Source organism: Podarcis liolepis (genome assembly GCF_965112155.1).
Source record: "Podarcis liolepis genome assembly, chromosome: 3".
NCBI lineage: Eukaryota > Metazoa > Chordata > Lepidosauria > Squamata > Lacertidae > Podarcis > Podarcis liolepis.
In genome coordinates, this window is record NC_139557.1 from 92,185,704 (window position 1) to 92,202,759 (window position 17,056).

The 17,056-nt window shown below is 46.2% G+C and overlaps 1 protein-coding gene across 1 annotated transcript in view; it reads left to right on the forward strand.

Annotated features, from left to right (window-relative positions):
- The first annotated feature begins 1,355 nt into the window (after nucleotides 1-1,355).
- Nucleotides 1,356-17,056, forward strand: part of ITPKB (inositol-trisphosphate 3-kinase B) — an 82,363-nt gene continuing 66,662 nt past the window's right edge. The window contains exons 1-2 of the mRNA XM_083496051.1: nucleotides 1,356-2,292; nucleotides 8,147-10,035. Coding sequence (XP_083352177.1) covers nucleotides 8,344-10,035 — 1,692 coding nt within the window. The 5' untranslated portion in view covers nucleotides 1,356-2,292; nucleotides 8,147-8,343. The remainder of the gene's footprint in view (nucleotides 2,293-8,146; nucleotides 10,036-17,056) is intronic.

The window sequence follows — 17,056 nt, forward strand, 5'->3', positions numbered from 1 at the left end:
CATTTCTCCTGTAGCAGCAAAGTACTGTAGAGGTGTTACTCAAAGGCAGTTGTAGCACCAGAAAAAGCAATGTAGGGAGACCAGGGCAACATATCTTACATGTTAGATTTCTGAATGAGAACATACATTGATGTTCCCATCCTATAAATATTTCCTTAGAAGTACTGTACACCCTATTGGTTGTGACCAGTGCTATTAATTCTAGAAAAAGAGATGCTGGAACTCACCATGAACACCTCCCTCATTCTCTTAGAATGGCAATGGCGCCTACCTAAGAGGTGCCGAAACCCACCTGAGTGGTGCTGGAACTGAGTTCCGGCAAGTTCCGGCTGAAAAAAGGAGTCTTGGTTGTGACAGAGTTGATTTTTAGGTGTGCTTATGATTGCAGCCTTATTTCAATCTCCCGTTATTAATTCAATGGTCATGTGTTGGTGAAAACCTTATTTTCTTCATGTCACTGTGGGGGTCCAGCAATGGGCGGCTGGGGTGGGGGTTTAAGAAGCAACTAGACTTGATGGGATATTTGCACCCCTGGCTCTCCCTTTGGCAACACCTGTGCACATGGCTGCTTCTCACAGTGCATAGTTAAACTAGAGAGTTTGCTGCCAGAAGAAGTCAAGATGGCCACTAACTTGAATGACTCTAAAAGAGCGTTAGGCAAATTAATGGAGGATAAGGCTATCTGTGGCAACTACTCAATATGGCTATGCTGTATCTACACTTTTGGAGGCAGTATGCTTTTGAATACCAGTGTCTCTGGGAATCACAGGTGCGGAGAGTGCTGTTGTGCTCAGGTCCTGGTTTTGGGCTGACAATGGTGAGAATAGTAGTAGTAATAATAATAATAATAATAATTTATTTATACCCTGCCCATCTGCCTGGATTTCCCCAGCCATTCTGGGCAGCTTCCACAGAATATTAAAAACACAATAAAACATCAAACATTAAAAAATTCCCTAAACAGGGCAGCTTTCAGGTGTCTTCTAAAAGTCAGATAGTTGTTTATTTCCTTGACATCTGATGGGAGGGCGTTCTACAGGGTGGGTGCCACTACTGACAAGACCCTCTGCTTGATTCCCTGTAACCTCACTTTTCGAAGTGAGGGAACCGGTAGAAGGCCCTCGGAGCTGGACTTCAGTGTCCGGGCTGAACGATGGGGGTGGAGATGCTCCTTTAGGTATATAGGGCCAAGGCCATTTAGGGCTTTAAAGGTCAGCACCAACACTTTGAATTGTGCTTGGAAACCTACTGGGAGCCAATGTAGGTCTTTCAGGACTGGTTTCATATGGTCTCGGCAGCCACTCCCAGTCAGGATGCTGGACTTAGATGGGCCCTTGGCCAGATGCAGCAGGACTCTTCTTATGCTTGGTCTGGTCCTGTGTATAAAAATATGCTTCAGGCCTCAAGACTGGGGTTAATCTTGCCAGAGCACATTCCCAAAGGACCGTTTCCCCTTTTCAGCGAGCAAAGTCAAGGCCGCACCTCCCTGCACGAAATTAGGACTGAAAAAGGAAACGGGCTCCAGGGAGGGTTTGGTGGGGGGAAGCAACTGCTGTTCCTGCATGCATGCGCGCTCCTACGTGGGCACATTGCATTATTATTGCCTGGCGGGTGGCTTTGAATGGAGACCCCGGCTGCAAAGCTGCAGCAGCCGCAGCTTGGGATCTCGTTCTGCCCAAAGGAGCTGAAAAGGTTTTTAAATAGCTGCAGCAAGTTATACATAGTAAGAGCGAGCGAGGGGTGGAAAAACGGATGCTGTATCTTTAACCCACAACGGCTGGAGCAGATTTTGTTCTGAGCTAGTTAACAATGGAAACTTTTTTTTTTAAGTGTTTCCCTCCATCGGTCCTGCCAAGCACCAGAGAGAGAGAAAAAAAATGAAAAGAAACTTGTTCCGCTGAGTTCAACCCCAGACAGGCTCACAACTTCCTTCCTGCTTTCCGACCCCCTCCCCTCCCTACTCTCCCTCCCTCCCTCCCTCTCTCTCTCTCCCGCACATTCAACAAACGTTGAAGAAGCAGCCAATGACAAGGGCGGTGTTGCAAAAGTCGAGCGCTGAGCACGGCGGCAGATCGGCCAACAAAACAAAAGTTCTCGATTCTGCCGACCGAACCATTCAGTCGCTCTTTTGCAGCTCGGCTGCGGGGAGAGAGAGGAGGGGCAGTGAACGGACGCCGAAAAAAGCTGCGATCTGACTGCTGGAAATAATTTCTGGGGTGTTTGGAAGTCTACGCGCCTTGATGCTAGGAGATGTGAACTAAAGGTGCAACAGCCTCTCTCTCTGCGGAACAGGTAAGGCCAACCTCTCCTATTTCGCTCTGTGCATACCGACACCACCCCCCCCCCCCCAGCTCGGCCGAGGGGATCGCTCCTTTCCAGACCCTGCCGGAGCAGAAGAGATTTTTAGGCTGGGTGCGCGGGCGGGCAACGGCGCACACATTTCACAATGGCTATTTCTCAAGAGGTTGCCGAACTGCGCTCTGCTCAACTGGCAATGGGGCTCCGAGTCCTTGCAGGTTCCTTTGGCAGGGGGACAAGCTGCCTTTTGAGGGCAAGATCCGCTTGGAGTACAAAACCCCCAAAAGTCCTGCGGAGACTTCCATAGAAGCGAATTGTATCCGTTACGATGAGAGGCGGTTCAGCCAACGGAGTTAAATCTGCGATGGGGGTGGAGGGCGTTCCGATGCTGATCTGCAGTTACTCACCTTTGTTTGTTTGTTTGTTCGGGCAGACATCGCCAACATTTGTTTGCCCTGTGTAGCGTGACGGTAAGGCATCCATCACGGGGTTTAGACTGCGCATAAACACACATGGCCACGTCCAGCATGTTTACCCAATATCTAATGCACATCGCCTCCTTTCCTCTCCTTCGGCATTTGGACGCACTCAGAGTTTCCATAAAAGGGAGCTGTAATTTTAATGAGCCGTTCAGGTAGCACAGAGAGCCAGCTAGTACGCCACGGTTGACTCCTGCCCCCCCCCCCATGCAACACTGGAGAAAAGTGAGCCTTGTACTTAACCGAGTCCCCAGAGGTATTTGCAGTACTGCTTGTACAAAAACAGTGTATGCAAGAATTCTGCAAAGTAAGGTATATGTAAACACACAGATGCACAGGGAGTCCCCACAGGGGTGCATTCAGGTCCACAGCTGTGGGTTTTATTTTGCTATACAAGCGTCGTTTTACATGGAGCTGCTCAGAAATGTGGAATTGCAAGAAAAGTGCTTAAAAGCAGAATTGCAAATATGCATACATTATGTATAAAAGCAGAGCCACAAGGCATGTCATTTGCAGTGTTCTGAGAAGCCATAGGCAACAAGGGGAGGGGGAGAGGTAGCATATGTGCATAGCAATGTCAAGAACAAAACAGGGAACATAAGCATAGCCTTGGTCCAGAGGGTTACACAATCCTAAGAACAAACTCATGCTAATATGTGTAGCTATGCACAGTGGGTTTAGTAAAGCAATTAATTGTGCTCACAAAAGCAGTGCTGCTAATACTAAACGTGGCGCTCGGCTTTAGGAGTCCATATCTAGTTTAGTTGTGATATTTGGGGGACTTGAACAACCCACTTTTAACCTTAGAAATCTTGTAGCAACAACATGGGCTTTGCCTTCCTTGTGAGGGTGGAGTTAGAATGCAAGGAATCATAAGTGGGGGGAGTGCTCTGGCAGAAAGGTCCAGCTTGTGAGATTTCCTTTGGCATCTGGCTGGCCAGGATGAGAACAGAATGCTGGACTAAGTGGGCGTTTGACTGATCCTTCAGGGCCCTTCTTATGTCATTATGATTTGCAGTTACGGAGTGTTAAAAAATAGTGTGAATACTTAAAATTCAGCAGCCAGGTTGCTCACTGGGACAAGATGGTTTAAGCTAGCGGTGCTGTGGAATCCGGCAGTGCCTTGAATGATAATCAGGGATGCCGCGGACAACACTGGCTCTTTCCCTCTTTCCTTCCTTCCCTCCTTTGCTGCCAAGGAGTGTGGTGGAGTCTCCTTCTTTGGAGGTCTTTAAGCAGAGGCTTGACAATCAAATGTCAGGAGTGCTCTGATGGTGTTTCCTGCTTGGCAGGGGGTTGGACTCGATGGCCCTTGTGGTCTCTTCCAACTCTATGATTCTATGATTCTATGATCTCTGCCTCCCAAATACTTGTACAACTGTTGGTTGCAGCAGCCCTGGCAAATTGGTGCCTCTGGGGCTCGTCAGGGAGTGCTGGTTGCCGGGAGCTGAGACGGCCTCAGAGTAAGCAAGCAAGCAGCCCAGCCAGCCAGTCCGCCAGCCCTTGCTGTTGGGAATGGACAGACAAGTCCTAGGCCCCTGTGTGGCAGTATGAAGAGGCATTTCTCTTTGGGGTGGGGGAGGCAGCTAAGAGACCAGGGGCAGCAGCAGCGACTGCACAGAGGACTCCCAAGGAAAGGAGGCTAAGTGAACACTCCACAAGGGAGGGTATTCGATAAAGGGTGAGAGGCCGCCAGCTCTGCAAACAAGGGGTGACATAATCTGGCTCCTCAGCCCCACAAGGGTGCCACAGAAAGAACATAGTTGGTCAAGAGAGCCGTGGACTCAAAAAAGTTGAAAATCTCTAGTTTAAGCATGTAACACCAAAAGTGGTCCAGTTGAAGTGACTGACTTAGTTTCCAGGCCCAATTCAAAGTGCTGGCTTTGACCTACAACTCCTTAAATGGCTCAGGACTGCAATATGTTTAGAGCCACCTCTTGACATCTGAACTGATCCGGACCCTGCTCTCACCATATGCGGCCCTTCTTTGTGTGCTTCCTCTGTGACAATAGGCCTTCCTGGTGCCTGCGTTACATATATTGAAGTGCCAGGCAAAAACATTCCTCTTCTCCTAAGCCTTTGGTTAATTGAACAATCTATGGCCTTTTAAACTGGGGAGGGAGGTATTGTTTTTGTTTGTTATGATGGTGTGTATTTCTGTGTTTTATATTTTAATCCGCCCTGTGATCCTTGAATGAAAGGCAGTGTAGAAATTCAATTAATTGATTGATTAATTAATAACAATCATAATATTGTTGCAATTTCCAGAGTTTTGTGGCACTTGAAATGAACAAATTTATTGTGGGTTTTGGGGAAGACTCCACTTAATCAGTTACGTAAAGTGTTGCTCTTGGGACTAAACTAGACAAGGCAAAGGAGATCTATGAATAGGAACTCCTACATTTTTAAAAAACGCTATTAATAGCTGTGGGGTGGGGGAAAGGAATTCCGATCTGGACCTCAGTGATGAGGGAGAGGATGTGAGCCCTTTCGCCTGTGCAATTTTCCTGATTAAAATTGCTTCTCCAGCTGTTACTAGCACCATGTGGCAAAGCATACAGGTATTGGTGAGGAACTGGGAAAACAATGCAAAGGGATAGGATTAAATATTATTCTATCACCACAATTCAGCTTATATTTGCCGATGGCTGCTTTTTAAAACCATGGCCAATCTAGTTCATAGTTCTCTCTAGGTTGTGCCTTCAGAGGGTGGAAATATACAGTGCCCACCAAGGCTAACACTTTCATGCATTTGATGCAGGGCACTTGAACCACTAAAGGTTGTGCCACAATAAATGTGTTGATCTTTAAGGTGATACAAGGCTCGCTGTTGATAACATTAACTCTTGACTATTTACAGGGTGGGACATATATGTTCAGGGACCAGAAGCCTATAGCGTAACACCACACAGGGATAAGATGTTCTTTTTACTGATAACCACTAGCATCATAACAATCTTCAAAGGTTTGCACTGAAAGATGAGAGAAATTCCACCATCTTAATGATTCTTTAGCTGCTTTGTTTTTAAATACAAAAGGAAGTGCATCAAGGAGTAACTATTCTGCTTTAGATTATCTTGAACAGGCATCACAAAAATTGATGCACACAGCAACACTGCCCTAGAATACTTTAATTGCATGTGCTTATTGAAATATATAGGCATCAGTAATAATAGTCACATCTTTTCCTTTAATGTAGGGATAGAGGCATTTGGCCAAGTGACACTGGTATGGGATTCTGGTAACTGCATTTGCAGCCAAACCCTATGCATATTTACTAAAGAGTGATTTCCATGAAATTCAGTGGGGTTTATTCTCAGAAAAGTGTGTAAGACTAGATTCCATCCATGAAGTAACTTCACTCAGGTTTCAGCATGCTGTCCAGCATCTCACAAATTCAGAATAGTAAACTACTGAGCAAAGCTATGTAGCAATTACAAATGTGCTTAGGTGCAGTGGTGCATAGTAGCATGGTTTGATAACTGCTCATCTGAAATTTGTGTCTTATGAGACCTTGTAAGTAGACAGATGCAAAAACCAAATGCTTATTCATGCAGCCAGGCACATAAAATTGCCTCTTAGAAGTTTTATTTACAGTTAAGCAGCATACAAATTTTGTAAAATAAATAAATGGGCAGCTGAATTCACAGAGGTAGTCACAATGTAAAAGACATTAAATGCACACAATAAAGGTCTGCATCACACAACTTAGCATTGCTGAATCGGGACTAGAGCAAACCACACAGATGCGTAAAAGACTTAAAAGCTGTAAGTGTTTCTATGCCCAAAGATTTAGTGGCATTATAAGTTACAAACACAACAGTACACCCATACATAATAATATATGCACCTGTACCAACTCTGGTATAGGAGGAAGTAACTGTGTATTGTGTGACCCTATGCATATTTACTCATAAATAAATCCCAGTAAATTCAGTTGGTGCTTATTCTCACAAAAGTTCCTAAGACTGCAACCTTGGGTAGGTCATTTATACATGAAGTAACTCTGCCTAGGTTTCAGCAAGTTGCCCACAAATTCAAAGCATATGCCAAGGTATATAGCAACTGACAGTGTGCACAGGTACAGTGTAAGGTAGTACGGTATAAAATAAAGGAATGGTGTGAAGTAGGATAGCTCACATCCAAAGAGACATGTCAGTAGCTCTCCTTCCCTCAGTCTTGTCATGCTTTTTGTCTTTACAGTTCAATTTTCCACTTCAAGTAGGCCTTCACACGATTAGCCCCATGGCCATGAGCAGCTGCCCCCAATCAAGTAAATAAAAAAAAAATGCTTAACTAACTGACCAATTGTGTCACAGGTAGCTTGGTCCCCCCCCCTTATAAATCCTGCCCTCCTAACATAAATCCTGACTACGTCCATGATTAGGCCCATTAGATTTGTGAGTCTCTTGGCATCCCCACCACAGTCTCTCAGTCCTACATCTAGGGCTGCCCATTACACATTCCCCCACAACTTTTGCCTCCAAGTCTAAGACTTTTATTTGCCCAAACTTTAATGTCAGAGTTAAGATCTGGGGGCTAATAAGGAGATTTGCCTATGGCTCCTCACTGTGCCCCAATCTTTTTGATCTCTTCCAATAGCATCCTCCCTGGACTGCCCTGCTCTGTGGGGAGGGTTGTTTTTTATTTTTTTATTATGTATTTTGTGATTTTATATCTTGATTTTATTCTGTGTACTGCCTGGTCCAGAGGCACTCGTGTCCGCAGATCTCACTTCTCAATATGCCTGTGACTGCTTACTTTAGGGAAAGTTACTCATCCAGCCGATATAAGTGCTTCCTTTCCTTTACATTCTATTCCATTCCATTATTTATACTGTATATCCCCGAGGCTGTGCCATGGCACTGAAATCAGAGGGGCTATGATTTTGGACTAGTATGGTATCCGTAGGTACGGTTTAATATTGGGTTTAATGGATGAAATGCTGGATTTGACCACAGTACGGTATGTTCATGGGTTTCCCCTCTCCGCCTTACATTAAATACAGTGTCATTAAACACTGAGGCGGTGGGTGGTTAATAATGGGTCTGTTGTTCGCCGCTGAGGGTTTTTTGTTTTTTCCCCAGCCGGATTTGAAATAAGGTTCCGTTTGATATCTCCGCTGTCTGTGGAAAGGCACATTAAATTGAGTTCTGGTTTGCGGTGCGGGCATTTAAACGCTCTCCATAGTTTTAAGAGGAGAGCCTGAGCCGCAGCTACTCCCTCACGGCCGCCAGCCCGGCCCATGATCCGCGAGCTTCGCCGCCATTGGCCGAGCCGCGGATGTCGCGGCCAATCAGGGCGCGCGGCTAAAGACGCCTCGGTTTTCCCGCGCTCACTGTCCCTCTTCTCTCTCCCTCTCTCCTCAGTTGTTTATGGAGCGGCGGGCCGGGGCCAGCACACCGCCTCTGCGCTTCTTCGGCTGCTCCCTGGGCGATGCTGCAGCCGCCACTACTACTGCCGCCGCCACCGCCGGCCCTGAGGGGACGTGGGCTGCTCGGCAGAGGCTGACCTGGGAGGAGGAGAAGGTGGCGGAGGAGGAGGAGGAAGAAGCGGACCCTTTACTATGGCCGTGTCCTGCTATACGCTCAACAGCCTAGTGGTCATGAAGAGCGGCGAGGAAGACGAGGAGAAGGGCGGCTGCGGAGGCGGCAGGAGCAAGACACCGCCTGTGACGCGCAGGCAGGTGCTGCCTGCTCTGGTCCCGGGAACCGAGAGGCACAGCAGCTACTGCCCGCTGCCCGGGCGCTCCAGCGCTCCTGCTGCCGCCACTCCAGCTTTCCTGTTCCCGCCGGCGGAGCCGCTGCTGCTGCAGGCAGGGGGCGAGGAGGAGACTGCGCCCCGCGGGCCCCGCCGCCGGCTTAGCAGCCCCAGCTGGGCGAGCCCCCCTGGCCGCTCGCCTTCGCCCGGCTTGGAAGAGGCGCGCAGAACGGCGCGGCTCCTGCAGCGGCAGAACGTGCAAGTGACTCAGAAAGTGGGGCTCTTCGAGGCGCACATCCAGGCGCAGAGCTCCGCGGGCGCCTTCCTCCTCAAGAGTCCCGGCGCGGGCAGGAGGAGGAGGTCGCCTTCGCCCAGCCCGGCTCGGGGCGCGCAAGTGCTTGGACGCGCACCGGAGGCGGGGTCGAAGCAGCGGCAGGAGGAGGAGGAGGAGGCGACCGTCGAGGGGCCGGAGAGCCCCCTGGCCCGGCTAGAGAACAGGAGGAGGACGCCGGAGCAGGAGGCGGAGAAGAGAGAGACGGGCTCTCCGGCTGCGCAAGGCGCGATGGAGACGGAGAACGGGCCCCTTCTTAGAGCACAGCGCCGGGAGGAGAAGGAGGTGATGGGCGGCGGGAGAACTGGAGCGCAGGAGTCCAAAGAGTTGGAGAGCAAGTCGCCTCCGGCGCGCGTCTCCGAGGGGAGGGAGAAAGGGGACCCCTCGCCAAAGGCGCACACTCGGGGCGCGATGGACAGGGCGAATGGGGCTTCCAGGACGCAGGAGGAGAGGAGGCCGGGGTCTGGTGGGGGGCAGGACTTGGAGAAGAGAAGCGGCTCCTCTGAATGTCAGGACTCCAGAGACGTGGTGAGCGCGAGGAGATGTCAAGGGGTGACGGGCAGCGGGAGGCAGCTCCTGGAAGACGACGCGCGGCGTGCCCGGGGGCCGCCCAAGGTGAGCGGGTCCTCCAAGGCTCCAGATTTCTTAGAAGGCGCGCAGGGGAGGAGCGGCTTTCGTGGAGGGCAGGGCTCCGACGCGACGGAGAAGCCCCTTGGAGAGCCGCTCCCGGCAGGAGACCCGCCTTGTGTTGCCAAGACTGACGGCGAGGAGGGTAGCAGCAGCAGCAGCAGCAGCTTGCTAGTTGTGGAGTGCTCAGCGAAGAAGCTGCCGCCGGCACCCGAACCTTCCCCAGACATTATGGCTGAAGCTAACGGAGCTGGGCTGCAAGAGCAGCAGCATCCTGGGGGGCAGCAGCCTCTGCCTGGGACCTCGGCTGCCCTAGAGCAGCAGGAGCAGGGAAAGCCCCTGATGGAAGCTGAGAGTTGCTGCGGAGGAGGAAGCAGCATCCCTGCTGTCATAGTGACTGACCTGGGTGCTCAGGAGGAGGAAGAGGCAGGAGGAAACCCCCGAAAGAACATGCCTGTCAGGAAGTTGTCTTCCTCCTCAGCCTCTTCCACAGGCTTTTCCTCATCCTGGGAAGAGTCTGAGGAAGACATCTCCAGCGATCCCGAGAGATCCTTGGACCAGAGCCCAGCCTTCCTGCAAACCCTGGATAAACCAAGAGTGGTAAGTTCTGAGCAAAGCAAGTGTCAGACAATAAGAGAGATTACCAGCAGGTTTCTCAATAGCTTGCCTCTGCAGGTGATGGGCGTCTCCTCTGCCCTTTATGGAAGGGAATCCTCTTAAAGAGGAATAAGTTGTTCACTCACTTTTCGATCTGTTTCTGTTCTGGTGCTTATGATCACTTTACTTTTACTTTTGCCTTCCCTTAATATTTCGTGTGTTTGGCTTATTCCATCAAGTTTCATTCTGCTAAGAGTGAAATGAGATAACCCACATCTTCATGCTAAGAAGTCACACAACTGATGTTTCCATTAGGTGTGTTCATCATTATGTTGTGCGGGAAATCTGGAAAATGGAAACAGAGTTTGGTGGGGGAAAGGAACCAGAACAGGGTGGTAACACCTCATCTTGAGGGTACATCCAGAGGTGCCAGAGGGCAATGGGCACCAGGGCTTCTTGCGGTATGACAGAGACCACCATGCACTCAGAGTGGTTTGATTTAAACAAAGGTGATTTAAATTGTTTGAATTGTTAAGGAAAAAGAACAAATTAAAATGATTGATTTAAATGCAGTTTCTTATTTTGAAATTCCTGTAAATTTGCACAGGCATGCTTACTAACTGGTTACTATAATAATTTAAATGTATTAGCTTTTAATTAAATAGAGCCTTTATGCATAGCTGAGTCAAGAGACACATTTCTCTCTGGCACTCTCTTTACAAATTCAAGAATATTAAACAACATCTCTTACTTGATGGCTAAGTAAGAGTATATTTATTTGGAATGAAGCCCCACTGAAGAAAGTGGAACTTCTGAAAAAATATTGCACAGAATTTCACTTTGAAGTATTGAGACCATAAGGGCTATTAGCTATTGAGCAAAATAGTGTTTATTAATGTGATTGAGAGAAATGTCCATGGCATTTGGTTAGTAGGCTCATAAATATTCATAACATGAGAACTGAACATATTGCAGAACTCAGGAAGTTGAAGGGTTTAATTAGGAGTACATGATCACCCATATGGGCTCTGTGGATGATCCTGGCAGTATACAAGATGGCATCTTTTGGATCCTAGTACCAGTGACGGCTTGCTAGACTCTGGGTCCAGGAGGAAATCAGCAATAATAAATTCAAGGCATGCTTCCCTTGTGTCATTTATAATGCTTAGCATTATAACTGAAATAGTTTCACCCAGTGTTATTTTGTACACAAACCTTTCATTAACTCTGTTTGATAGATGGCCATAATTAGGTTTTAAGATATTTTAAGATACTTTAACATGTTTGTTTATATAGGAGAGACAACTATAATTAATTACTTCTGAAATAAAAAAACTCCCTATTGTTTGAATTTTCAAAAATAGGATTTTCATTTAAAAAGACACACGCACCTTCCATTTAAATCTCCCCAGCACACACAGGACACTTACTTCAGTATGATCAAATTAGTTTCATATGAATCCCACAACAGTGACTGCAGTTGTTGACGGGAAACGGGGTGTTGGTGGGGATGCATTTTTTTGCACCCGTCCTGATGGTTTTCAGATTCTTGTGGGCCTCTGAGTCCAAGTGTCCAGCTGCCCATAATTGAATTCCATATGGATTTCCAACCTAAGATGAGGGCAGAAAGTCATCTCACAGTGGGGAAAATAGTTCAGGGCATTTGTTAGAGCTGAGAGAGCTTCAGCTGTTAACACTTGTCCCAGATGATTAGGAAAAAATCATTATTTGTCATCTTCTTAAAAAGCCAAACTTGCTAGCTTGCCAGACTCTTCTGTTTCATTGCTAAGACCCCTTCAGCTGTTATTAATCAGGAATGCTTCATGCTTTTATTCCCAAGTAAAAGACAAAGCAAGTACCATGCTCCCTCTGTCTGACTTAGCTGTTTGCACAGAAGTCATAGCCACTCATAACCTGAAAATTGTTTGACTATAAGAGAAGTTCCATACAGACTTCAAGAAGTATCTGAAAGCGAGAAGATAATGTTTTTGACACATTTACCTAACCGAACTAATGTCTTCATCTTCAAATGTGTTCAAGGGCAACATCCACAAGCTTAGCAAATATATGGTAGTCTGTTGATTGTAAGGATTCTATTACAATATTTTAGCAAACCTATCATTTAACTATATTAAATCATGTTGTTGTTGTTTAGTCGTGTCCGACTCTTCGTGACCCCATGGACCAGAGCACGCCAGGCACTTCTGTCTTCATATTAAATCATACTTGTGCCCATCTAGACATGCATAAGATGAGCAGGTTGTTCATAAATTATTATTATTGTTGTTGTTATTATTATTTAAACTTAGTAGTTGCTTGTCACCCAAACAGTCCCCAAGTGAATTACATTTTAAAAAAAACGTTGTTGTTGTTTAGTCGTGTCCAACTCTTCGTGACCCCATGGACCAGAGCACGCCAAAAAACACATAAATACATTATATCATAGAAAAGGTGGGAGAATCCTATAACACATTCATATTCCATACAACATTTTGGAAAAAGGAAAAAACTAAAACCACTCACTTCCCATAACAGTGATGGAAAACATTGGCAACACCTTAACAATAAACCAAAAAATACTCCCATCCACCAGCATAAAAAAATTAAAGCTCAACATGGACACCCCCCTCTGTAGTCTAAAAATCATTCATGTCAACATTGTGATTTTTAAATCTACCCACTGTACCCAGAATTCTAGGGTCAAGGCCAGCTGCTATATGTCAGTGCAGAGTGGGTCCTCCAGGAATGGTCTTCATCAAGTTTCTTGATAATTGTCAATTGAGGCTCAGGTGGCCCCTGTGGCTAGGAGTGACTTTTATCAGCACTGACAGGTACGTTACCTGTGGCCATTCCTGAACAGGGATAACCTGACTACTGTAGTTCATGCATTGGTAACCTCAAGACTGGACTACTGCAGTGTGCTCCATATGGTGCTGCCCTTGGTAGCCTCTGCTGGTCCAGAAGCTTCAAGTAGTGCAGAATGCTGCGCCTAGTCTAGTGACAGGCATACATGATACCAATGTTAAAAGGCCCATACTACTTTCCCATCCACTACGGAGCCAGGTTCAAGATTCTACTACTAGTGTACAAAGCCCTGAATAACTTTTACACAGGATACCTTAAGGATTACGTCACCCTTCACACCCCAAGTCAATCGCTGAGATCCTTGGGGAGAGCAGTGTTAATGGTTTCCTATGGGTCAGAAGCATGAATCGTATAAATGAGCAATTTGGCCTTCAGTGTTGTGGAACTCCCTCCTACAAGAAGTTAGACAGGGACCGTCTCTGCTGAGTTTCATATACCTAGCCAAGATTTTTATTTCAAGAGGCCATTGCACCCTGAATGCTTCTTAGATGTTTTTCTTTGTTTTAAAAAAGATTTTAGATTTTTAACTTCCGGTAGTTTAAGTTATGCTTTAAATTTTTGTATCTTGTATATTTTATTGTTGTAAGCCACTTTGGGACCTAGATGGTGAAAAAGCAGGATATAGTTTCTTAAATAAAATAGATATAAACTGTATCAGTGGAAAATAGCTTAGTGTTGGTGTGTTGCAAAGGAGCAAATGGCAATAATTGTTAGGCTTATGACCTCCTAGGTTAAAGACCAACAACTGTATTGTGGTGCAAGATTTCATGGGCTAAAGCCCACTTTGTTAGAGCAGACTTCAGTATGTGACAGCTCATAACAAAATATGTTTGTTAATTATTAAGGGGCCACAATACTTGTTTTTGTTGCAACTAATTTTACTGTAATTTACCTCTTAGCTTAGCTGCAGTTGTTGGGTAGTAAATTGCCTAATATGTGCTTATTGTAAAATATGAATACATGCTATGTGAGATTTCTCCAAATATTGAGGAAAGATTCCCCTGAACCCCCTTGATCTTGTCAAGTGTTGGGATAATTTCAGAAATGCATTGTGGCACAATAACTTTTGTGTGTGGGAATTTGTGGTTATAGCAGCATTAAGGTGTTCATCTCTCTTCCTTTTTTCATGCTTTAATTATTGGCCCAGCCACATTGTGCAAGACTGGCTGATTATCTGATATTTTTCTGATAAACAACAAAGACTAACTGCCAGTACTTGAACAACAGCAAGAAGAAGGCTATCTTTTTACCAGTGTCAGAAGGTAGGATTTCTCACCCTTATATTCTGGGCAAGGAAGATTAGTCTAGTAGAATGGTAAAGGTAAAGGACCCCTGACAGTTAAGTCCAGTCGCAGACACTCTGGGGTTGCGGTGCTCATCTCACTTTACAGGCTGAGGGAGCTGGTGTTTGTCCGCAGACAGTTTTTCCAGGTCATGTGGCCAGCGTGACTAAGCCACTTCTGGCGCAACGGAACACCGAAACCAGAGCAGCACATGGAAACACCATTTGCCTTCCCGCCGGAGCGGTACCTGTTTATCTACTTGCACTTTTTGGCGTGCTTTCAAACTGCTAGGTTGGCAGGAGCTGGGACAGAGCAACGGGAGCTCACCCTGTCACAGGGATTCGAACCCCCAACCTTCTGATTGGCAAGTCCAAGAGGCTCAGTGGTTTAGACCACAGAGCCACCCGTATCCTTATTAGTCTTGTACCTTGACTATTTTGTCCTTAGAGTGGGACCCCCCCCCCTTATGGTGCATGGGATGGCAGAGAGATTGTTGGTAAGGAGACACGGGGCAGGGGCAAGTTAACACTAGGAAGTAAGCTGGTTTGCAGGGTTCCTTTGTTCAATAACAAGGTTTCACTAGATTAATCCAACTCATCTATCATCCTCTTCAGCTTCCTGATTAGTCAAAAGAGCAGCAGGACTCATTCATGAAATAAAGAATTCATGGGCATCTTGACCTTGCTCCTGCCCATTGAAAATGTATAAGGGAGTGAGTATCTGAATACAGGTAACTTGCAACTTAAGCATGTTTAATGTGTTATTTCAGTTGTACATGGTTCACGGCTAGCCAGTTGAAATCACAGAAATCGAATGTATGGAAGGTGAAGAGCTTAAAAGTTCTCTTTGTTCAGGGTTTTCCTGGCCTGGAAAGAGCTTTTGATAAGCTCTCTGCCTTACTTGGGCTGCTGCTGGTAAGACCCATTCAATGTGCCAGCTCCGAAAGGTAGGACTGCTCATGTGGAGACAGTTTTGTGTCCTCCAGGGGGTGGTTTGAGTATACACATTTTTGCGTATATGCAGCACCCTGAGAGCATAACCCCCGCATATGAGGCAAGTTACCTGTATGTGGAAATGCAATCCTGTGGGCCTCTCCCATGACAGTCGGAATGCAAGTGTGGGCATATATTTATTGGCATATGCATGCACACACACACACTTTATGAGCTCTCTTAATGTTAGATTTTCTGTATACAATTGACAGCAAACGATGTTTCAGTAGTTCAAACCTGGCAGCCCAAATGCAGCCTATTAATTCCATGTAATTCTGCTACCTTGAATGACCAAACTGACCCCAACCTTACAATATATTCTGCCCCCTCCAGGGACCTTGTGCATTCCCAATAGTTCTGAAGTTGCAAACATGTCTTATTTGCGTTTGTGTTATTTCCAAAGGGAACATACATATATTTAATACAGCACTTCTGTCCTGAAAGGGCCTTTATGTAACTTGAAACCTTACCATCACGGTCTGCTTGTAATCTAGTTAAGTATCTGCTTCAACTAACTTCGTGCATCTTGATCCTGAAAGGTTGAAGACATGGCAGCATGAACAACATTCACAAAGCAGCAACCTATTTTTTATCAGTTTCCGGCTTGTGGCTCGGAAGTTTGTTGCCAGCCTTTTAACAACTCTTTTGTCAAAATGTGTTTATATTTTATTTTATTCTGTGAGATCTTTTAGTCTACTAAAACTTTGGAAATCACACTGCTCTCCATTCTAACCCTGGAGGAAAATTTGTTTGTTATGCTACTTTGGGCTAGGCTACTACCTACACAGGAGAGGTGGTGATATGCATTAGGAAAATACCTTTCTGGGATGTACACTTAAGTGCTCAGTCAACAGAAGGCTCGCTCTGACCTTTTTCTGAGGCCGTACACTGCCTGATTAAGGAACCTTTCAGGAACATCCGGTTGTCTATACTAACTCCTGGATGTTCTCTGTGGGGAAGACCTTGTGTTGACATTTCAACACAGTATCACCTAAAGCTATTTTGTTTTCCACAGCACCAAGTGTCTTAGCTAGGCAAGTATCTCGGATAAAAGGCGATGTATGGTTGATCTCCCTTCCCCCAACTTTAGCTTGATATCCTCAAGCCCTGAAGAAGATGCCATTTTTGCTGCTGTACTGTGAGAGACAATACATGATTAAATCAGTCTAGTATTTCGTAGCCACCTCTGAAGTTGCTCAGCCCAACCCTACTCGTATACAAACTGGTATGCAGCTCCTACGTTACTGTCTGCATAAGAGTCCTGTAGCATCGACTGTAGTTATTCTCATTTTGTTGAAATGGAGAAGAAGGCACAGAAGGCTGTCTTATGCTGAATCAGTCCATTGGCCCTTCAAGTTTAGCATTGTCTACACTGGCTGGCAGTGACTTTCCACAGGGTTTCAGACAGGGGATATTCCTGACCCCTCCTTGGAGATGCAAAGGATTTAACCTGGGGCTATTTGCATGAAAGGGAAACCTGTTGAGCTCAAATGTTTGTGTTGCACACCGCTTTGTTTCAATAGGGAAGCAGTCTAGAGATCTAAAAGTGGGTGGAAGGATACACAAACGGCAATCCAGCATTGTGGAAAGTCACAGCGTCATCTCGTTGTGGAAACTTGAAATACGCTCCAAAGCACATAAGCATAGGAAAGGGCATGTTGTAACAGTTATTCCAAAGGAAGAGGAGGCGAATCAGAGTGATGAGCTTGACATCTTTGACAGGCTTGGCTGCTTATACCGTCTGGCCAGAGTGTGGGGCTTTACTAAATCTGTGTTTTGCAAGTTGGAGAGGAATATATTCCGCTCCAAAAGGATGGAGGACAGAGTGATCCATGAATGTTATACATCAGTGGTGTTGCTTAGTGCAATTGTCTGGAGGAAGCC